At 43.6% G+C, this 24,483-nt stretch overlaps 1 protein-coding gene across 4 annotated transcripts in view; it reads right to left on the bottom strand.

Moving 5' to 3' along the window:
- The window catches only part of dhx9 (DExH-box helicase 9), a 202,930-nt gene that overhangs the window by 93,577 nt on the left and 84,870 nt on the right, over positions 1-24,483 (bottom strand). For all 4 annotated transcript variants that reach the window (XM_087143419.1, XM_022239222.2, XM_022239223.2 and 1 more), the window contains 2 exons: positions 20,655-20,701; positions 16,848-16,984 (listed from right to left, as the gene is read on the bottom strand). In XM_087143419.1, the coding sequence (XP_086999545.1) occupies positions 16,848-16,984; positions 20,655-20,701 (184 nt within the window). The remainder of the gene's footprint in view (positions 1-16,847; positions 16,985-20,654; positions 20,702-24,483) is intronic.

Below are 24,483 nucleotides of genomic sequence, written 5' to 3'. Positions count from 1 at the left end.
GGAGCTATAATTCACCTTCTTACAAATATGATTGATGTGAGAGTCCAAAGACAATCTTGAATCCAGCCAGACTCCAAGACTACAGACATTGTCAACAATTTTTAAATGGTCGTTACCAATTTTAACATGGTCAATGTGGATTTTATCCAGCTGTTGTATAGAATCAAACAAAATGACCTCTGTTTTTCCAGTGTTTCAACATCCATGCTTGAACTGAAACGACATATTTTTTCAATATTTTGCAATGAATGAGTTGGATGACACAGTTTGGGAGAAAAAATTGCAACAACTGGGTATCATCCGCATAACCAAAAACACTTATCATGTAACTGTCTATGACTTTCAACAGAGAACTTGAATAAGCCATGAAAAGCATAGGGCCTCAACATGAACCTTGAGGAACCCTAAATTCAATACCAATACATTCCGACAGAGCACCTGAAATTAAAACCCTTAGGTAAGGGTTGCTGAAGTATAACGACAGCCAAGTGAGTATAGTCTTACAAACACCAAAATTATTTTCCATAATTCGGAGCAACAACATGTGATCAACTGTATCAAATGCAGCACTACAGTCAAGTAAAACCATCATGACTACCTGTTTGTTACCCATATTACGAAACACATCTGAAGGAAATCTACAGAGCATGATTTCTGAACTGTGAAACTGCCTACAAGCTGATTGATTTGTCAGGAAGAAATTGTTCTTGTGCCTATGAGCAGTGATTTATCTGCAGCTCTACGATCCACTAATTTTGAAACGAAGCACAAATTACTGATTGGTCTGAAATTTGACAAGTCGGCACCATTTCTTAACCACTCCCTGCCGGGGATTCCGGATACGGACACGTATGCCAAATTCGGACAAAGGGAACAGGGCCTTGTAACAAAAGACTGCACTCGGAACAAAAGACCAGGCCGCTGGGCATTACAGACATTTTTTCACTCTCAAAAGTGGAGGTAATCCAGCCTTGTTTGAAACAGTATACCACGGTTTGGGGCATTTAGAGCGAGCGGATCACCACCGGGGACAAAAGCGCTCTGCCACCGCAGTCATGAGCCACACAGCACTGCTGCATACTAATCTGGCCCCTATTGAAAAGAGGTCAGCAGCACACTGAGCCAGGTTTGTGAACAAAAGAAAGTTATATAACACGGCACAATCTGGGCTCTTTTTACAAAGCTGCAGGCCTGGCTGAAATATGCAGACGTTAATAGATTTTGTCTGTCAGCTAGAGTGGACACCAGACAGTCCTTCACGTGTTTGAAAGTGTCCAGTAAATGAGGATAGGCATTTTTAAAGAATTTTGAAAACAGAAAAAAATGATAAACATCCTGGAAGTGGACAATCAAAGGAACAACCACTATATTTTTCCATTTAGTGGCAAATAAACAATTTCTGAAGAAACAATTAATGCTGCACTATAACGGAGCTGAAAAACGGAAATACATTTTTTCACCATATAAATGATGTCTCAAAGTCCCCAGCAATACTTCTTCTTGCTGTTTTTCATGTTGGCTTATGAAGTAAAATGACGAATAAAAACCAAGAATTTTGTGTCTGCAGATCATGGTTTTGAGAAAACTTTCTTTGTTGGAGCTACATAAAACAGGGTTCCTGGTTCCCTGTCCAAAACCAATGTCAATGCAATATGAATTGCAGGAACCCGAGCAAAGTCGTGACGAATGTGGTAGTAGTCTCGCCACCAGCGCTAGTGCTCAGCTCATAGCTCAGTGCATGTACAGGATCGAGTGAAAACGTGGATCGCTATATTCATCCTCAATCATTTGGCTCTTGTCATGATTTAATTCGTTTACAGAAACAAAGATCTGTACAAAGCAAACTGTTTGCAAGGCAAGTACATTTTTCTACGTTTAAACACTGACTTGCTTTGTAATCTTTGGTGCAATGAACCAAAGTTAGCACAGACTCCGGAGCTCCTGGCAATGAAGACCACTCAATGGCCAAGTAGCCTTCATCCATCTTCCATCCATGCTCCGTAGGAGGCAAACTTCAAGGAATTGTTGCAAACTTGGTTCACATATTGCTGCCTGATAATTTGCTCTTTGAAAGTGCTTGTGTAGTGAATCTTGATTAGGTGGCATTACCAACTCTTCCTTGCATGAAAGCCGAAACATGTAATAGCGAGCAGTGTTCACACTATGACAATCCTGGCCATAAAGTTTGCAAACAAAATTCTCCAGTGACTGCAGAAGCTGCTCATCAATGTCAAACACCTTCCCAACTTCAGTGAGAACATCACAATGGCCGCTGCATTCCAAAATCATCTTAAATTCCTTGGCTTTTCCTTTACCCTAGAAGGCACTCACGCTATCACACCCTGTAACGCAGTGAAGACGAATTAATGCAGAACACACAGAATCACCTAAGCTCTGCCGAATCATCCGCAGATCAATTGTGCGTCTTCTATCGCCAACACCGGTGTGAAAGTGGATATGCCCCTCTATGAGTGAATGTAGGGAGAGTCCAATGATGAATACATCTGTATCAGGACTACAGATTACATCTTCACAATCCTGGGCTGCATATTTGGCATGGAGGAACAACCGTGTATCTGCTAGGAGTGGCTCTTCATGAATATCAACCACAGTAACAGCAGAAAAAATGTGACGACTGCCATGGGCAAGGTAAACCCTTAAACCCTTGAAATCTACCCCTTTGTAGGTTTTCCATGTCTCAAACAGGTACTGCACAAGACTTTCTTTGTTTGTACCACTTGCAAGAAACTTTTTCCATTGTTGTGGTAGACTTTGACCATAGACTTGAGTAATCTGTGAGCCACGCAAAGCACACTTTTTCCTTTCGGCATTTTTTATGGACACCTCTGGATACCTGTCTGTCACAAAATGTATGCAAGAAGCATAATTTGACCAGGCCATATTGCCTAATTGAGTTAGCAAAACATGGGCTAGGTTGGCAAAAGTTTGTTGGCTTGGTTCGTTTGTAGCTTGCTTGTGTTCACCTGCTGAACGAAAGCCATACTATCCACTATGTAAATACCCATTCTAGGAATATTTGTTTCAGGTGCTTTCTTGTCAAGTTTACTCTCGATGGCTCGCATCAAGTTGGCTTTGTTGGTTTTCACTAGCAATCCTTGAGGTGTGGAAAGTGGCAATGGTAGAGGACCAAGATTATATCTCAACAGCTCTTCCAAGTAAATTTTGCAAAATTTTCCACTTACGACAAGCCTTGCTAGAAAACCCCCTGTCTTTTCTGAGGATAACATCCTCACCTGCAACTTTAGACTTGGAAGTCTTTGCCATTGTCAAAAATATCTTTAGTCTCATCTTTGGTAGAGTACTGACAAATGTAGTGTCAGTTTCCTTTTGAAGACGCTCCTCTGTAAATTTGACAAATGCTGCATTGCCTCTACTTTCAGCTAATTTGAAATCTTCGGCAACATCATCCTTTGCTGCAACACCTGATGAAATATGCAGTAAATCTTCAAAATCATAATTTAAAGGATTTATCATGTTATTTACTGTGTTAATGACGCTTGTTACTGCCTCATTATTTTGTCTGGATTTAGCTGGTGACTTGCATGCTACCCAGACTACTTGTCTCTACCGGACATTACTTCACACTCTCTTGTGACAGCAGCCCACTGATGATGTGACCAGATCCATCTGTTTACGGCCCCAGGTTTTGTTGTGAATCCAAGCATTCCTCCTCTAGTTTTTGAGTCTCGATTGACAGTCTGTTCTATGGTTTGGTCACATGCCGTTTGTGAGAATGCCATGCCACTTCGTTGTACTGTAAATTTACCATTCATGAATTGTTGACGAACCTCTGGGTGAGTTTTTTCAAGATAGCACATCTCAAGGAAATATGCAGGAAGATAACGGGAGTAGTTCAGACGGTGATAAGCATATATCTATGGAAGCATGCATCTCACACTCAAGAGATGAAGTTGCCAGTTGCCCTCTCTTGTACTTCTCAAGAACATCAGAACAACTTCTACCATATTGAGGTAAGAATTCCAGAATGTGAATGTCGGGTTTTCTGAGGAAGAAAATGAGATAAACTTCTGTATTAATTCTTGAAAATCAGAAAATTCCTGACAAATCATGAAAATCTTGGTTACAATAGCCATCCCTTAGTTTCTCTATCAGCTGACTGGTTTCATCTGCTTTCTGTGTTGGGAGTGATGTCAGGAATTATTCAATCTGAATATGCTTCAATGCCTTGTACACAATTTTATGCATTTGCACACTTCTGTTTTAGCAAGTTTCTTTCATGGCTCAATTAACAGACCCGGTGGTGAGCACTTCTGACTCGATGACTATGTCTTGAAGTCCTGCATCCCTAAATCGCTTGCCAATACAGCCAAAGTAAGACATCAAAGTGTGAAAAGCTCCTAGTCGTATCACCAATCTCTGAGATCAATTGATTGAAACCAGTCCAATTTGGAAAGTGTGTCTCGCACTGAAACTTTGTGAGACAGTAGGCAAGATCCCTGCACTTTGACAACTTCGTAATGGGTAGGTAATTAGCCATTTCAAGGTTCTGGGCAGATGCAAATGGCTGTCGCAATGCTCGGAGGTGATGGATCTATGGACCGTTGCTTTGTCTTCTTGATGCAAGATGGAACACTTGGGGTTTCTGAAGAGGTGCATCTGTCCTTGAATCTCTGAATGATAATGCCATTTGTATTATGAGTAGTGCCTTTCCCTGTTGCTGTGTCTTCTTGGAAATCATTGTTGTCCCAAACAACTGTGGCGAAATGGCCTTTCTCAATACATGGAGGTAGGACATCATCTCCCTTATTCTTTTCTTGAAGTGCCAAAGCAGTGTCATGCTCAAGTGTACGAGAATGTGAAGAGCACTACCCAAATCTACTGAGCAAGCCAATAATCTGTGCAGAACCTGCAAGATGCCTCACTGCCACAGAAAGGGAAACATGTTTTAGATCTGTTTCTGCCCCCAGAAGCAGTATATATGATGTCTTGTGAAAGAGTCAAGACTCTTCTATGAAGGTCTGCACTTCCAACATGCACGTGGTCAGCATCACCTTCAGGCAGCTCACTAGACCCTCCAACTACCCAAGCTAAAAAATTGTAAAGGTGGCTTGGGACTATTCTTTCTGCACTTTGAATAAAATATAAATCTTCGGATCTTGGTGGCCATGGCAGGTTTTAAACTGGTACTTCATGAATCTTCTCTTTCAGAAACTGTGCAACTGAATGTGAATCTTTTAAGTCTGCTTGCCTTTTGACTGTTCCTGGAAGGTGGAACTCACTGTCATCACTGGACTCCTCACTGGACGACAGCTCGATAGCCTCTTGAAAGTTTCTTTGCATCTACAACAAGGTCTTCTGTTGACACATCATTTACATACACAATTTCACCTTGCCTTCTACTGCTTGTCTACTGCTTTCAAATGGAAGCCCAGCCTGAATAAATACCTGTGATACCTAGCATTTGAGGGCAATGGAAGACAGAGCAGATGCTGCAGTAGGTCACTGCATTCACAACTAGCGCCCTGATCACCATGCCCACGAATGGTGACATCGGCCAAGTCGGCGTTGTCAACTTGTGCGTCTTCCCCAGCATGATCAGGGTCTGGGCCAACTTTTCTCAAAAAAAGATTGAGCAATTTCAGCTTGATGCCCTTCATAAAATCGCCACTCATCAGTAAATTTGAGAAAACGGACCAGCTATGGAATAAAAAATGTGTAATTTTACCGTGTGTACCCGGGAAGTGCATATAACATGCAGAAATATGGGAGTCTACAGGCTTGTGGTGTTTGCCTGGGGTGAGGACTACATGGAATCTTTGCCAAGTTGGCCCACTGGAAAAAAGTTATGACCATATTTGGTGACGCTTTCATCAAGGCTCTGTTGACACCAGGGTTGTGGGCCAGTTGGGTGCTCCAAATAAAAATGAGGTGGTGCAGGAAAAAAAAACAACCACACATGGTCTAAGTTTGGACAGAGAACAAATTCTTGAGATCGGAGGGATTAATATTTTGAGCGGGTTGGGTGCTGGGAATAAAAAATGTCATGGTGCAGGAAAAAAAAAACACATGGTCTAGATTTGGATAGAAAAAAATGCCCAGGAGGGAAGAATTAATATTTTGTCAAGTTGGGTGCTCGAAATAAAAAAATGTTGTGGGGCAGGGAAAAAATAAAAACCACTCATGGTCCAGGTTTGGATGGAAAAGAAATGCTGAGGTGGTAAGAATTGATATATGGTGGGATGGATGTGCAGGAAAAAAAAAAGGAATGGCCAGGGAAACATAAAAGCCGTACATGGTCCATGGTTTGATAAGGAAATGCCAAGGCGGGCTGTCGATCAGAAGACGCAATCGCTAAAAATGCCCCTGGGTTGAATTGCTAAGATTAACATAACATTTTAATTTCCCCGCAGCAAGAGATTTTTTCCTACCCGCAGTATCAGTAGTTGAGGGTTTAGATTGTGTGGGCGAGAACGCCATTCATGTACACAGCAGATGTTCACTCAGGCAGTCAACACGCTTGTTCAATTCCTTTTGAAACTTTTTCGATTTCAGTGGATATGCGTTCAAGGCATAGTGACATCATGTGACATCTTCATAATGAATATTCACACATGCGCGCCATTTTGACTGATCAATCATTCAGCTAGGTGGCATGGCGAACGTCCATTGACTCTGTGAAGCACTTCTTTTTTATTATTTTGGCAAAATATTGGATTTTGAGGAATTTATGTTGCGTTAGATGGTAATTGTCCAATGAATGTTGACTTCAATTACAAAAATTACCAGAAAAATGGCGTCTTCTGTGAACAGCGTGCTCAACTCATGTGAACGGCATGGTGGATGTGTCTTGGATTCTGGCAGTGGCCGGGCCAGAAAACGCGGCACATACGCACATTGTCAAAATGATGTCATCACATCACAGTCCACTATGTGAACGCGAAAATCTAAAACTCCCTTTTACCTCCCCTGTGGGGGGACTTCACACATTTTCACACATTTGTTGTAAAGGAACGCGAAAGCACTGGGCCGTTCGGACGCCTGTCACTGGAGGCAGCTCCTGGCATTTGCATGGTCGATGTATTTTTGATGTTGTCATTTAGAGAATTGTTATCTGTGACCAAGGAGTCGTTGGCAGTAACTAACTGTAGCTACTTGGAAGTGGGAGAAGAAAAGATGCATGAAAAAAACGGCCACGGCGCTTGCAGATGCTTTGGTCACAGCCAGAGCCTGGTCCTCACACCAACAGGTAAAATGACGCATTTTGCTGTCGTAAACTTTACGGGTGGAAAGGAGTTGTCCCCCTGCAGCCACACCGGCAGGGTCGACAGAAAGGCCGGCCATTCTAAAGGATCGCTGGACAATGGCTGGCAGGTGAAGGACACCCAACGTCAGTAGAATGTCCAGTCTGTCTGGTAGTACAATCAGTGACTCCACCAGTAGTCTGGTACAGAGGAGAAACCATGGTTGGCATGGCCAAAATGGAGCGATGAGGATTATACCCTACGGCAGTGGGAAAGATCACATCTATCAGAGATCTGATATAGTGGAAGGCTAGCTCCCGAGCCGAAATTTGAAATGTCCATCATGACAACTATGTCGTGATGAGGAGAGATGAAAGGAAGGTCCACTGTGAGATTGGTTCTGGAAGACCACCAGATCAGATAATGGTGCATGAAAGTTGACATTGGAACACTGAGTCCGTGTTTGGTTTGAAGTGGGATAGGAGGTGAAGATTAAGGGGCCGTATGTGGAGTTGGCACCAAGGAACAAGGTTGATGAGGATGGACATCAGTCACAGGAGGTGGAGCCACGCCCGAGCGCTGCTGACCACGAAACAGGGCAACACACTGTATTATTGTCTACACAGGCATTTGTTGGAGTGACAATGCTGCGTTGAAAGTCAAGGACAGGCCCGGGGAAAGTAGGTGTCTGTTTCAGGGTTGGCCTGGATGTCATGATTGATTGGAAAACCGAGGTGGGTGGTGAGAGCATAGGTGACCACGGTTACCAGAACAGTATCGACTCAATGATCAGCCAGTTGTTGAGATACGGAAAGACGAGGATGCTAAACCAACGGAGATGGGCCCATACCGCTTGAACCACAGCATTAAACACTCTGGGAAGCGGGGAAGACCGAAGGGGAGCACCCGAAACTCATCAACCTAACTCTAGTATGAAAAGCATAGAAACTAACAAATGTCGGGATGGATAGGAATGTGGAGGTATGCATCCTTTTAATAGATCATTCGAAGATACCAAAGCCGCAGTGTAGATCGACTGCAGAAGGGTGCGTAGAGTCTCCATTCGGAATTTCTTTTGCCCTTTGAAGCGGTTTGGTTTTAGATTGAAAAACTGGTCTCCACTTTATGGATTCCATCTTTGGTGAGAGAAAGAAAGTGAACAAGAAGCCTGAATAGGTGAGATGTGGTGGGACCAGAAGGATGGTCTGCTTCTGCAGAACTTCTGAAATTTCTGACTCCAAACACATTGTTTGGAAAGATCGTGTGGGGCCAGGGTTGGTTGGAATGTCATACTGGACAGAGGGGAAGTTTGTGCATTCTAGACGGTAAAGAGAAGGGAGAACCCATCCATCGAAAGTAATTTCCACCCAGAACCCTGTGAAATTTAAAAGGCGGTCGCCAACAGGTTCATAATTGGGTGACACGGAGTAAACACCAGTGCCAATCCCCGGCAGAGTGCATGGGGTGGCAGATGAGGCCACGCTGGGATCTGGCAGAGCTGGGAGTAGGGCTCAGCCATCCCCGGCTGAAAAGTAATGGCCTATGGGCATGCTGCAGAGCATGCTGCGGTTGTAACAACAGCAGGGGGGAGCAGGGCTTGGCGGTCTCACGGGAATCGTATGACACTCAGTTGGCTGGCAAAAGGAAATTGTCCGAGTGCTGTTGATTCATTTGACCTCATTTTCCAGGATACTAAAAACTGGCCCGCAAAAAGGTCCTCGGTGAACAGAGAAAAAGACCCTCAAGAGTGCAATTAACTGACAAGTGGGGAAGATTTAGAGCCTGAATAGCAGATTCCCTACGTGGAGAGAAACATGGGTAAATTGCTCAAGCCCCATGATCAAGGAGTCATCAAAACAATGGAACGTCATTGTGACAAACTTGGGAGAAATACCTGAATCTTCCTCACAGGAACGAGATAAAAATTCAGCAAGGAGGAGAAAAGACATGCAGCGAATACCCGTGCCGGCAGTCAGGTCAATATTCTTGAGAGCTACGTCCATCCATTGAAGGTTTCAATCAGGGAAAACATGGCCAGATTTGCCTCTGTGCAAAAACATCTTATCCTTGGCCATCTGAGGCATCTCCAGTACAGAAAGGTATCATAGTCCCCTGAAGAAAACTTGAAATAATGTAGACAGCAGACACAAGGGTGCAAGCACTTGGCCTTGGCTAGATCATCCACAGCATCTATGCAGGCACTGTCAAGCGGGAGCTCAGGGAAGACAGGCGAAACAGAAGTCTGCCCAGGCAAACGATGTTTGAACAAGGGGGTGGAGGAGTAAGGGCACAGTCCCAGAACATGTATCATTTCATGCTGAAGTAAACGGAGGCGGGAATCAGAATGAGAGAGATCATTCGCCAAATATGGCTCATCCTCGTCAAACGACTGACCTGAATCAGAAATATACAAGTATGGGTTAGGACAAGTAGGAGGATCAAGGGAACAGCTCTCAGTAGATGCAGGCTGAGAAGGCCTGGAACAGAGCAGAAAGTCCATCGGAATGCACCGGGGGTGGAGAATAAGGTTCCAGATCCGGGTATGTAGCAGTCGGAGGCGGCAGAGGGTTGTGCCAAACTAGTTCTGATGGGGATTCGGAAAGGAACGCAGTGTTTCCTTTGTAGAGGGAGAGCCAGTGCCTTTCAAATGCTTAGTTTCCTTCTTCTTTGGGGAAGAGCGACCTGGGGAAGACAAGTGCTCAGTCAACTTGTGTTTCCTTCCAGAGGAAACCCTGACCTGAGCGGCTGAAAAGAAAGACCAGGAGGGAGCGAGGCCATGGGAGTGTCCCGTAGAACTTGAACATCGTCACGAAGGGGAACAGGTGAGGAGACCGTATAAAGTGGGTCAGAAATACAATCTTCATCAAATTATTACGGAAATCAGAATATGTACACAAAGAAACCGAATAAATAACAGAGTAACAAGACGATGTTCTTCAAATTTATTTTGAAATTGGAATATATGCAACAAATACAATGCTGACAGGCAGAGAAACGCTGAGAGAAGACCCAACTAGGGAAGTCTGGGCAAGGGTAAAAGGGGCAGACTGCTAACCTAAGCAAAACTGAAATGAAACAAAATGAAAAATTTGCTTCAAAAGCAATAAAGGAACAGCCTTACCATTCAGCAGAACAAGAATAACAAATGTTAGAAAGAATAAAGGGATCATTGAGAAATGACACCAAAACAAAGCACAGCGAAGGAAAAAAATCCCGAAAATATCGGAGCTTAACACAAACACGTCTCTTACTAATGGCGCTAAGAAAAAGAGCAATATAATGGCAGCTGCTTCTGCGGGAGTCGAGCGAGTGAGGGCACACTGCTGGGTGATCCAGAATTTAGTGAATGGAATAATGGACTGGGAAATAATGCATATGTATTGGTAATCTGTGTAGGTTGCAGGCAGTAGACTGTGGATTTTTGATTTCACAAACAGATGCACATCTTTACTATTTTGGCTAATTAACCACCGTGTTCATTTTAATCACTTGGTTGAGGCAAATGTTGACATCTCAAACAATCATTTGTGGTTTTTTACTGCATAAACTCATTCCATATTGGTACTTTTGCACTTTTGAAATAAAAGCTTCTGGAGTAATGACTCAAAAACCAGTTTTTCTACAAAATCTATTTGTGTGGCTCTTCAGGAAAACAGTGACAAATTTTAAAGTGAGTAATGGCAGTTTTAGAAATTTTTCAGGTAAATCCAAATCAAATTACACTGAAGGGTGTTTGAATTGGCATGGAATGACCCATTTTATATATTGCATTTTAGAGAAGTGTCACCACATTTTTGGACTCCCTCCCCTTACACTTTCACGTCATACAGAGTGGCTTCGACCCCTTCCCCCATCAATGCATACATTATATTGTAGTGAATTCCGGAACAGCTTTCTACACTCCTGCCCTGATAATCCCATCACTGTCGAGATTTGCAGCCTTTATAATTAAATTCAATGGACACGGCAAGGCACTCCATTGAGTAAAGCAGTATAAAAAGCTTCAGTGCTTGCAGCATGCCACTCACTCCTTCACTGTGCAGCAAAGCTTCAAGAAGCCACTGGTCTACTACTGAATTCAACTAGCAGCCATTTTATTTTGTTCTACTTGTGTCGGGATGTGGGGGTAGGATACCGCTTGGCAGTGTTTGCTCCTTATGGTGAATATCCGCGCAGAAGGCCACATTTTCTTAGTATTTATTTTTGTAAATATCTATAACAAGAAACGGCCGGAGAAGACCGAGACTCAAGCTTTTCATTTAGGTGTAACTATTTCTATATTTATTTATAGACCAAACCTCTAAAACATATTCTAAACAGACCTGCCAACCTCTTGAATCACAAAACTGTATTCTGAAAATTCAAAAGTCGTATTTTTCATTAAAAAATCATATTTTGCAAAAAAATTAGCATAATTTGAGTGAAATGGCCCTATTCCTACCTGAATTGATCACATTTTCAAAATGTGAAATCTTGAAATCTAAATTTTAAGTCCAGGCTTTTGGAATTTCCTGGCATGGATTTTGTCCCCTGCTCACTGGCCGGCTGTAAAATGTCTCTATCCTTTTTTCTATTTCCCCAAAATGCTTAACTTGAGGGTTGACCTTGTCAAAATTACATCCAAATTGTACCCTCTAACAGGTGTTGCACTGACAGTTGATGAGTCTATGTCCAAAACTTGTTTGAAATCTCGTAAAAAAAAGACGCACACAGAACCTGTAAAAGCCGTGCAGTAATGTACGACACAATTTCCGTTGCCCCACACCAGTTGCCACGAGGCCATCTATTGCAGTGAAAGCAGATAAAATTAATAACCTCATTTCAAGCCGCATATATCTATGGTGGTGCTAGACAAATTACTGGAGGCTGTTTGTAACTACTTCCTCCCACGTACTAGGAGTCCTACTAATGCAACATGAATATTGATATTTCATGGGCCGAAAATCACAACATAATGTCGGGTGGTTGCCGGATGCCGTCTACACACCAGGTTTGTACATGCACATGCATACCCTGTACACACATACATGTACATATGTACATGTGCAATGGTTCGAGGCTGTTTATTTCCAATATAGCGTGCACTCGCAAACCGTTGAACTACAATTTTTTTTCCAGAAATGTCAATATAGTCAACACCTATATTTTATGGGGGCAAAAACGTACGATCATATTTTCAAGAATCTCTCATAGGAAATACGGCTAAATGGTATTAGTTGGCAGGTCTGGATGGACCATTCTTCTTAAGATCTGAATGACGGGGGGAGGGAAGAGTGCTATAATGATTTTCAATTTAAAAGATTACCACGGGGCGGCTTAACCAGCTAAAAATGACCACTCCTCCAAGCTTCAGTCTAAAAGATTGTTTTCTTTGAATTTCTTTCACTGCACTTTGAACAGGGACTTATCCGTTAACCCGGGTCCATCCAGGGACGCAATGTATTGCACTGCGCTGAGCCCCGCCCCAAATAGAAAGTAAACAAGTTTCAAAGATCAATCCAGGGACCCTTTCACACCTGATTGGTCCTTGACAGGAAACAGATATGTTGATTACATGGGCCTTTGTCCAGTCATCATCAAGCCCTACACTGTTCACCCATGGTTTACCCTCAAGGGACCTTCTTTTGTGAATGGATGGGCCACTGGCCTCCAGCCAAGACTGTCAGGCTCCCATCAGCATAACCCGGGGTCAAACACTAAGGGTGTCTGCACATATTAACCACTTCATGCTGGGGGCTCCGGTACCGGAGCCATAGGCCTTATATTTGGGGCTGGGGACTCCGAAATTGGAACTTTACTATAAAAAAAAAGTTGCTGGGCGTTTCTTAAAAAGTTGGGGGCTTTCAGTTAAAAAGTTTAGGCCATCATTTGCCGGTGAATTGTGACTTTTTTATAGCCGGAATGACCGAACTTCTTTTATAGCCGGGGTGACCGAACTTATTTTATAGCCGGGGTGACCGAACTTATCAAAGCCTTGAATAAAAGTACGAGCTCCTGAGAGCTGCTGGGCACTGCCAATCAATCCCTGTATTCTTTCAGCGCAGAGCGCTGCAATTAGCGGAGGTAATCCGTGTATTGTTTTGCAGAGCGCATTTGTTCGCGTTGCCGGGCGCTCACAGGGGATTATCGCTGCACTGCACCGAAGACAAAGCGCGGGCTGTGCGGGCTCATTATGCACCTGCGCCCCATGAATGACCCGGCCCGGGCGCTGCTGGCCCTTGCCACGTTGACTGACAGGGCACGGCCCTCCCTGCTTGAGAATAAAAACGCCGTGCAGTGTTCACGTGTGTTCATATTGGGTATCGTGTTATTTAGAGTACAGACAACATGGCTGAAGTTATATCCGGAGAGTCCAATTCTTCCAGCGAAAGTGAGTTTTATCTGAGTTCAGACAAAGTTTCTTCGTCTTTTTCATCACCGCCGTCACCTGCTCAAGTACAGTCAAGTACAGAAATTGACAGTGATGTACCCTTGGTGGTATATGCCAAGCGCAAGAGACAGTCCCGTACACAGACCGCCGCGTTGACCAGCAGCAGTGCCGCACCGTTCCGGTGGACAGATGAAGACAGTACACTGCTGAAGTACGGCTTCACCGGTAATGGTGGTGCCGTCGATCCCCGCCTGCATCGCGACTCGACCTGCAGTGAAGCCTTTGAACTGTTTTTTGACAACATTCTCTACAACAAGAGAGCAACCGGTATGCCGTGCAGAGGCCCGCTACGACATCGGCGCACATGCGATCATGGACTGATCTGAACACTAGAGAACTGAAGGCCTTTCTGGGCCTTTGCATAAGGACGGGCATTGCGAAGCACCCCACCCTTCATAGCTTCTGGTCCACCGACCCACTACTGAAGATGAGCCTATTCCCGTCCGTCATGCCCCGAGATCGCTTCCTTGCCATCCTGCAGTCCCTGCACTTCAACGATAACACCGCCATGCCAGATGACTGCACGGACCGCCTCTTCAAAGTGCGCCCAGTCGTTGACCATCTTGCTCAGAAGTTTGCCACTGTCTATGTTCCTCAACGGGACATTTCCGTCGACGACTCCCTGCTGAAGTTTTACGGGCGTCTCCGCTTCGCTACCTACAACCCCAGAAAGAGGGCCCGCTTCGGCATCAAGATGTACAAGTTGTGCCAGAGCACCGGGAGTGCCGCCGGGTACTGCTACAACTTCAAAATCTACACCGGCCAAAGTAAAGGAGACCTCCCAGCAACTATACAAGTGGTGATGGACTTGGTGAACGACCTAAGTGGTAAGGGCTACAACCTTGCCCTCGACCGGGCCTTCAGCAGTCCCGATTTGTTTCCACGACTTCACAACCAGAAGTTCAACGTCGTCGGCACCGTCACGGGGAACAGAAAAGGGATGCCGAAAGACCTGCAGTCCGTCAAGCTGAAGCGGGGCGAAACAGCGTCCCTGTCGGCCGACCTGGGTGTCAGCGGTTCTCTCCTGGCCATGGTGTGGCGAGACAAGCGCAACATCCGTATGCTCTCCACCATGCATACGGCAGACATTCATGGCACCGGCAAGCAAGACAGGACAGGGCAGGAAAAGCAGAAACCGACCTGTGTCATCGAGTACAACGCCCTGATGGGGGACGTTGACAAGAGCGACCAACTAGCGGCAAATCATCGAGCAACTCGTAAGTCCCTCAAGTGGTACAAGAAGCTCTTCTTCTACCTGCTTGACTTGACGCTGGTGAACACCTACGCCGTGTACCTGGCCGTTGGTCACTGCCTCTCCTTCCTCGACTACCGCTTGAGTCTTGTCCGTGAGCTGCTGTTCGACGAGCCCTTGCCCGAGTACCGCCCTCAGCACGATACTCCACCATTCACCAACTCCCGCTTTGTTGGCCGACACTTCCCCGTGGACTTTGAGAGGACCAGCTATGGCGACTTCCGCTATCGGCGGTGTGTCCTCTGCACTTCCCGTGGTCTGTGAAAGAAGACGCACTTCGAGTGCGACACGTGCCACCAGCCCCTCTGCGTCGCCCCCTGCTTCAAGGAGTACCATACTGTCCACTAATTGACACTTTGAACATTTATTTTCATGGACATTTTCTTTGACATTATATTTTGTGTTTTTCATGTGTGTTTTGACTTGATGCCCCACTTATCTAGTGTAAAACAATATGTCATTTCTGGTGGTTTTACTAGGTGGTCATAGTTTCAACCTTTGAAAAAAATGACAAAAAAGACAAAGTTTCTGGAACGTACTGCTTTGAGGATGTAGTATTTTCATCTCTTGAAAAAGTGGCACATTTCCTTGTAATGGTTTTACTAGGTGGTCATATTTTCAGCCTTTGAAAAAAATGACAAAAAAGACAAAGTTTCTGGGAAGTATTTTTTATTCCTTGCACTGGTGTTTGATTTTCATTTGATTAGAAAGAGTGGAAATTTATTTTACTACTTTTATGAGTTCAACTACTTCAATGAGAAAAGAAAACGTAAGAGAAATGACAAGAAGAAAATAAGAGAAAAAGAAGTTCTCTCCAAATATTTGTCTGTGTGTATTTCTATGTGTACTTTATTTTATTTTTATTTTCTAAATTTTACTTGAAATTGTTTGGGAAATAAAGTTTTGGAAGGGAAATATCTTACACTATTGGAGGGAAAATGAACAAGTTGGGAGATAAAATATGAGAGTGGTTTGGGGGGATATAAGTTTGGTAGATGGGAAAATATATAACAGAAAATAACCCCAATAGCTTCAAAAAATAGCAAAAGTTACAAGCAGCAGCGCCACGAAAAAGACACACTTTTAGACCCCTTTTTTTACAGCATGAATTCATTTGTCCGTCATTGCCCGCACTCACTGAACAGTTGACAAAGCCCAGTGCACGTGCACAGCTTCCCATTCACTCAAGCCCAGTGCACGTGCACAGCTTCCCATTCACTCACCGCATGTTACACGCTGAGGTCTTGACCGTCAATCGCTCCGCATAGCAACACGGCGGCATAGCAACACACTGGGTCAAGGCCCGGAACAAACGAGCCCTTATGTAACGCACACAATGGAGGCTCTATACAGAGCTGGCGGCATGGCCGCAAAACCGAAGGGTCAATGGAGGTTGCTTGCTAGACTCGCCACGGGACACCCATTTTATGGGGTTTAGGCATTCAGAAAAAAAGATATGAATTTTTGAAGATTAACGGTTAAAAAAAGCACCTGGCAGCAAGTGGTTAATAGTGCAGGTCTCAGGCAAGGATTACCTTTTTTTTAATTAAAATAATTACGAAATTGGGGTCCCTGCTTCAACCCTTGGGAATTTGCAGGGTTAATATTACAATCAAAAAAGTTGTCACACAGCTCTATTTAAAGAAGTGTTTTTTTCCTTTCCAAGTCTAATATGATACAAAATTGATAAGTTGGGGCAGCAAACAAATATTGCTTTATTAACAATACAGTTCTCATGCACATTACAAACAAACCTTTTTACACATCCACATCTGCAAAGGTATGCATGTTAAAAGGGGCACTCTGTTGTTAAATGTGAACATGAAGAAAATGCAACAACTGGACAACAGAACCAACTATTTTCCTCAGGTATTGTGCATGTTAGTTGGGCAACATGCCACCTACAAGATAATTAATTTAAAAAAAACATGAAATAACCTACATTTTCAGTCTTTCGTTTCTTGGTTTGTCCTGTGAAAGCTTCAATCTCTCCCATATGATACAGCTGTCTGACAAGAGAGAGGGCACAAGACAGTGATGCTGTTTTCTTGTTGGACCCTTGCTCCCTAGCATGGATGGCTGGGAAAGAAATTCACGTAGAAGGAATGATCTTAGAGAGTTATAAAAGAGAAGTCAGACTACAAATTCAATATTTCAATATACATCTTGATCTTACAATACACTTAGCGTGGGCTGACTATCACTTAGTTCATAAAGATCCTGTGCTTACGCACTATGAGGTTCACAGATTATACACATATAGTTATGCAACATCCCCACCAACCAAAGAATATTTAGGTGGAGAAAATAAGAACATGCATTGAATGGAACACATAAATTTTTCAGATAAAAAGCATGTACACATCCGTGCAAATAAATGTAACATTGCTGTGCACTCTTCATGAACAAAGTTTTCATCAGAATAAATACTTGTAAGTGCTTGGCCAGTCTTAAACATACATGTATAAGACCAGTCAGGAAAACGGACACTGATAATGTCCATCACCTTTGGCTCCGGTATTATCAGCGTCCACTCTTCTTGATCCAGAAAATGATACTTATCCTAATCCTGGTTATGATCCTATGACTGGCCAAGCGCTTTCATAAATACCTTTTGAGTCACAAAGTAAAAAGAAGTTTACAAGATTCTACATTTCCAATGATTTTGATGTATGGCTGTGTGTCAGAATGGCCACCTAACGGATTTGGACATCTGAATGGAAGTGCCTAAACTGTCTTACATTCTTCTTTCCAAATTATACCTTAAACATGTTACCCACCTTAACATCAGTAGATTAATATTACAATGCAAATTATGATGCATTATAGATTTTTGATATTGTTACCGATGTAATGTCATTAATTTTAAGTTAGTAGCACTACAATACAGTACTAAAGGACTGGTTAACAAAAAACACAATGTACGGTTGACCTGTATGTTGTTGTTTTGAACAAACCAGTCTTTTCCACTGTTCCACATCTATGCACGAGCAGTTTTCTTTTGGTTTTGTGGTTTACAACGCCATTGTGGGAAAAGGCGTATTAGTTTGCATGGAATCCCTCATGGACACCAAAGGCCAAGAAAAAAAAAGTTTTGCTGCTGATTATATGTCTCTCAAAAATAGGTTCAAAGTTTTTCGGGGGTCAACTTCTTTTGTGCTGATTGAATGGCATGAAAATTTCCACAAAAAGGTGATAAAACTTGGCTTAATCTCCTTTATGTAAAAATTTCTGTAGTCAAAAATTCGTAAGAATTATGGACAATTCACACCACTATGCACAACACTAGTCACGTAATCATGACGGCAAACTGGCGAACAATGTCCATGTATCACATGGTAAGCGAGAGGACCCAATCTAGACGGAAGATAAATCTCTTAACTAAGGTCTGAAGATAGCCCTAAAAGTGACAAGCTATTATAGTGATTATAATGTACAATTGTGTGCATTATTGCAATGTACTTTGTACCAGTACACGGTTTGTTCAATGACAATCTGCCAGCCAGTACAATTGAATATTCAAGTAGTCAATTATTCGAATTGACTCAGACCTAAGGTTGACTTCTCCCATTCACAAGATACTTTGCAATACTACTCCACCCAGACATGTGGGAAAGGTCAACTAGCGAATACTCACCTGTAGAGCCACTACCTATGCATATTTCCCAAGAGGGCACAATACATCCGCTAAGAGTTCACACAACAGGCTACCCACCATGCCTTGTAGCATGCCTGCGATCTTATCTTCTCTTTCTCTCGAGAACTATGGCAAGATTTAGCATCAAGTCTCCCTGTGGGGAGGAGGGAGGGTTGGGCTATGGATATGTATTCACTAGTAGACCCTTGCCACAGTTCTGTGCGGGGACGGGGAGTCTACAGCACTCATATTACTCATAGAGCCACAATCTATGCAGAATACCACTGGACAACAGGAGGTCAGTGTGAGATGCTACTGTACATTGTGGGACTGGGTTGAGCAAGGTTCATCAATATACTGGTCATTATGAATACGGATCAATGATCACAAGTACGTTAATATGGGTAAGCTAGAAGAGATAAGCATGGCCTTACCATAACCGTGTCTTCTGACTAGTGAGGGGTGTTATGTGAGGCTCAATAAGCTACATGTACATGTACATTTCTTGCTGTCAGCAAAATTGTTCTTCAGAAACAGCCCTCAGGATTGGAAGACATCCCAAAGTTAGCAGGATATGAATTTATTGGAGGATTTCCAAAATGCTGCCTGTATTAAAAACGTCAATTGATGGAACTCCCTTAACCACTTTGCGCCGGGGGACCCGGTATCAGGCACATAGGCTTTGTACATGGAGCCGGGGAGCTCGAAATCAGAACTTTAATTTAAAAAACTAATATAGCTGCTGGGCTTTTTTTTTTGGTTTGTTGCCCTCAGTCCAAAGTTAAGGCCAGCAGCCAAGGGAAGTAGGCAATAATGGGTTCCTGAGGCCTTTACTCAAGCCAAGGTGACAGAACTTGTATAATCCTTGAATAAAAGACTGAGCTGCTGGGACTTGCTGGCCATTAGCCAAGGCAATCTGCCACTGTATGGGAAGAGTCCGATGTGTCCTCTGCTTTTCCCAGGGGCGACGAAAGCAGACCAACTTTGAGTGCGACTCGTGCCACCAGCCCCTCTGCATCAACCCATGCTTCAGGGAATACCACACCATCCACTGAGGGATAGTTTGAACACTTATTTTCAATTTTCCTGGGCATTTATTTTGTGCGTTTTCTGACTTGTTGCACTATTTCATCTTGTGTAAAAGAATACTTCTTTTACTTGTGAATGAAAAAATTCCTCACACTGGTTTTAGGAGTTTGGTCATATTTTCATTCCTGAAAAAAAATGACAAAAAGTATCGGGTGCTGATTTGAGGTGATGTGTTACCATTTCATATTGTGAAAAGTAATGGTGAAGTTCTTGCCCTTTGTTTTATGAGTTTTGGCTTTCATTTGATCTCAACATCAACAGTACACGTAATAACGTACACAATTCCCGTTACAGCAAGTTTGTAACCTTTAAAAACATACACACACAAAAAAAACCCTTTGGGGAAATACTCGGAACAAAGCATCCAATATAATAACTATATTCTTCGCTTTTACAAAGTGCTGACACACAGGAAAATTCTTTAAGTGCAGTGCTGGTATACATGTATAGCTATTGAATCTGGCTTCGCACACTTCGCGAACTCGCCAACAGTAGCCTACTTAACATCAAATTACCATAACAAACGCCATTGTCATGCAATCCAAATGAACCTGCTAAGATCCTCCTCTACTGGTAACTAAGGATTAACTTAGTTCACGAACGTTCGCTGACTTCACGAACGGTCAACTTTGAAGCCAAGCCTTACAAGGCCCACAGCTCTTTTGTCCAATTTCAGGCACCCCGGCTATGCATACAAACCCAAGGTACCCAAAACCGGGCTCCATGGCAGGATATGGCTAACTTGGAATGGATGGATTCATACACAACAACATTCACTGAAAAATCAGGGTGACAGCTGATCACTTCAAAGATTACCTCCACACAGATCATGTGTATCATGATGTCATGATCACCACCGGGTGATACTAAAAGGGAATATCTACCAATGCGCATGCACAGCCCATGTTCAATTCTAGAAAAGCACTTCCCAGCAGGGAACATAAGCAAAGCATTCCTAGTTCCCACTATTAGAATGTAGCATGCTTCAGAGTGAAAGTTCCTGTGGAACAAATGGATACTCACTGCGTCGGCATGACTTGATGTAGAGGGATAGCTCTGCCACATAACTCCTGTCAAGATCAACACAACATGTGTCAATAAATAAACCTTGTCTAGAAAAGAAATTATGGTAACTGTAATATTCTATGACCTCCTACTTCAATGGAACAAACACACGTTGATCATTATACATTCTCCCTGCTGAATCGCTGATAAATTTAAAACTGATTTTGGCTGTGTTGAGTTCTTTCTTCAAATCAATTTCATAATTAGGAACGAAAATCCTCAACCACAGAAATGTGGCTGAGGTCTGCTACTGAATACCTACCCCAAACAGTCGCTAAATATGCGCATTCCTTTGCGTATGATTCAATTCGCTAAAACTTCTGATCAACCGTAGTGCGCCCTCTAGTCCCATGATGCAAAGTGGAAAAGCCACCATGTTCATCCTTCTTTTCCGGTATTAAAACCGTCCAAGCCAAAAGTGGGGAAAGATGGAAGGGAGCCTAGTGTTTGGGGTAGGTATACAATAGCAGACCTCACCCACATTTCTCTGGGGGAGGAGTTTTCTGCTTTCAACCTACCCCAAACAGTCACTAAATATGCAGAGTAGCATCGAGCCCTTGGACGGGGATGCGGCAAGGACGCAAATTGTCCAAACTTTATTGCAGGCTCACCAAATAATGGAGTTGTGTCGTTCCAGTGGTCACCTGCTTTGATGAGGAACCCTTCGGCATCGATGTGGCCAATGTCAAGACCGCTTTGCCATGTGCGGAGTCCTTTTGTAGAACATCGGTGAGGTAGAATGTGGTGAAAGTAGATGGGGTCTTCCAGCATGCTGCCTTGCATATTTCCTCCATCGGTACGCCCCTGAAGTAGGCCCATGATGTGGAAACTGCTCGGTTATCATGAGCCCTGATGAGGGGTAATGTTTTATTGTCCATAGAGTTCGGCCAATCTGGGTTGGCAAACTTGACAGCCGAAACTGCCCATCTGGCTATAGTGTGTCTCGTTGCAGCTCGGTGAGGTTTTATTGTGGTGATGAAAAGCTGTGAAGTTGTACCTCTGAGTTTTCTGGTTTTGGCTAAGTACCATTTAAGAGTCCACACTGGGCACCATGGTTTGTCATCGGGAGTCCCAGCGTGTTTGGTAATGTCTGGTACAAAAATGGATGTGGCCATCTGTGATGGACAATGCCTTCAGTTCACTGTCGAGCTGTGAGGTAGTAACTGCCAGTAGAAATGCCAGGTTCACTGATAAGTTGATCAACGATGTGTAGCTGTGAGAGGCTCAAAGGGGGGACCAGCAAGCAGTTGGAGGACAGCTGACAAGTCCCATGAAGGAATAGTCTTTTAGTTGAGGGACGCTCAAGAAACATCTCCCGGAGTAGATGTGTAAGAGCAGTATTATTGGAAACAAACTTTGGTCGGAGAAAAACCTCGCTCTGAACACCACGAAGTAAAAGGTCATAATCTGGAGTCATAGATGTTGCGTATAGACTGGCATTGACTCTTCGAGGCCATTTTGGCAGCTTTATCAGAAAGTCCTGCTGATCTGAAGGACTGTTTGTTAATAGCCAACAGGTCATGTGTAGTGACGTCGGATGAGGGTGAAGCACGCCTAACTTTGGTTGATGTAGCAGATCCGGTCTGTCAGAACGATCAATGGTACCCAGACGAGAAGTCTGGTCAGACGCGGGAACCACAGCTGGTGTGGCCAGAAGGGGGCGATGAGAAGGATTCGGCAGCGTTCCCTTTCGATCTTGGAGAGAACTGCCGGTATTAGGGGGCTTACCAGTAAGGCCTGACCATTATTCCCAGGGGAAGTCCATGAACTTTTTATAACAAACGTACGTGTACGTACCCACAACTACACAGTACCCACCAAGCTCTGCAGAACATGCAGCACCGTGCCTCGTGTGCCCAAGCTACACTCGCGATCGCCTGTTCTGAGCAGCCACACTCCGGCAATGCACCATGCCCAATGAAAGTACACATTGTTATAGAGTCTTCTTAATTTGTCAGAAATTTTACTTTACAAATCAGTGTTTAATTTTGTGACGTGTGATTCCAAATTGTTCCCCCCAATTCCTCCGCCATCGTAAGGCTGAATTGTAAATTGCTTGGTGCCCGAATGAATTCGTTCACCAAAATAGGGATCATTTATCATTTTTTGTATTTAATTTTTAATGTATAAAAAGATTTTTTTGCCTATAGTAATAATTACTTTCTGTGTAAAGTGATTTAAAATATTTTATTCGTTATGAGCTTTCCCGACGTTGTTTATATAAAAATAGGGTTTCATCCCTCCCCTGGAAGAAAATGGAAGAGTCCAAGTCATGTGAACATGACTGACCATCCAGGACACACCTTGTCCGTCGACATGCATCATGCATGTTTGTAAAATCATTAGCATTCAGGTGATCTGTTCATGTGCACGATACAGGCACAATTTTGCACTGAAGGTTTTGTATATGTGACGTTATTTTACTTCACATTGCATTCAGGTGAAGTACAACTCAAAGTTCATGATGTAAAGGTAGAGTAATGGACCGTGATACAAGTTCCTTTAATGCAGGGTCACACCAATAATAATGTTAAAAAGCATTTGCTGCTATAAAATTTGCCAGGGGGCAAATTATGTTCAAGATTTGCCAACTCTCAAATAATCGGCGCGAACATGAACGTTATTTTTTTACGTAAGTTGGTGCCGAATTTGTGCTGTGAATTTTCTAAACTGAACACCGGCTTCACAAAATTCGCAGCTGATAATGCTTCTTGAAGGTAAAACTGCATTTCAACATACACATGTGCAGTCGACTCTCATTATCATGAAATCCATGTAGAAACGTTCGTTCTATCCAAAATTCATTGTAGGTGGAACACAGGGCAATTGTTTCGGTAGGAACTGAAGTCGGATGGAGGATAACTACAGACAGAGAGGTGCTCGTGAATTCGAGGGCGTACCCATAGCGAATGGTCGCGAGCACCCAGCTGTCCGATGTGACTTTCTCTGAAGTCCCTGCGAAGAGTTGAAGTCATCCGCCCAACGGGTCTGGGATTGGCAAGCAGAGGCAAATCTCAATAGTAAGCAACGCCTACCCCCAGGTCGGGGTAGTGCGACTTGGTAGTTCCTCCCTTGAAGCTCCTCTGGGTGGTTTGGTAAGTTGAGAGGAGGATGGACGGCCACGATTCGTCTGGTAACGGGTTGACGAAAGGGGCGAAAGGAATCATACCTGCCCTGACATGGAGGTCTGAAGGGTCAAGCCCGGCAACTATCAGGACAGGATTGGCAAGGTGGAGCCACCAAAGGGAGATCAAGGAAGCTAGGTTTATGTTTTGTGTCAATGCGCTTAACTTCCGACTCCATCATCTCAATGAATTTCCCCACAAAAAGGTCTTTGCTGTAAAGAGGAAGTTCCTGAAGTCTTGACTTGACTCCTTCATAGGGAATATTCATAGAGTCTAAAGTGTTGTATCTGGGTGCAGAAGTGGCTAAAACGGAGATCTGAACAAACTGCTCGAAGATAGAGTTGACGTTCTCATCGAGCCCTCAAAGTGCGACAGCTGCCAGGTCCAGAGTAACTGGTGAATCTCTGTCACACGCTCTTTCTCACACGGTGCAGCGAAGGCCATGTTGTGAGGCTTTGTCAAGTTTAGCAAGAGTAGACTCAACGAAACGATTGTCCTTTTCTTTAAATGGAGACTTTCCTGTAGGCTTGTGAGCGTCAGAGGGAAGTTTATCTTCAGCCTCCGTTGGAATCTCAGGGACAGAGAGGAAGTTGTCAAAGTCCTCCCTAGCAAACTGGAAATAGGTCGAGGACCTGCGCAGGTATGGATGTCATTTGGCAACA

This window comes from Acanthaster planci, linkage group LG11 (genome assembly GCF_054643075.1).
Source record: "Acanthaster planci isolate LZ-2023a linkage group LG11, COTS_SCS, whole genome shotgun sequence".
In the NCBI taxonomy this organism is placed as follows: Eukaryota; Metazoa; Echinodermata; class Asteroidea; order Valvatida; family Acanthasteridae; genus Acanthaster; species Acanthaster planci.
Note: the sequence above shows the minus strand (reverse complement) of the source record. Positions and strands in the feature narration are given on the sequence as shown.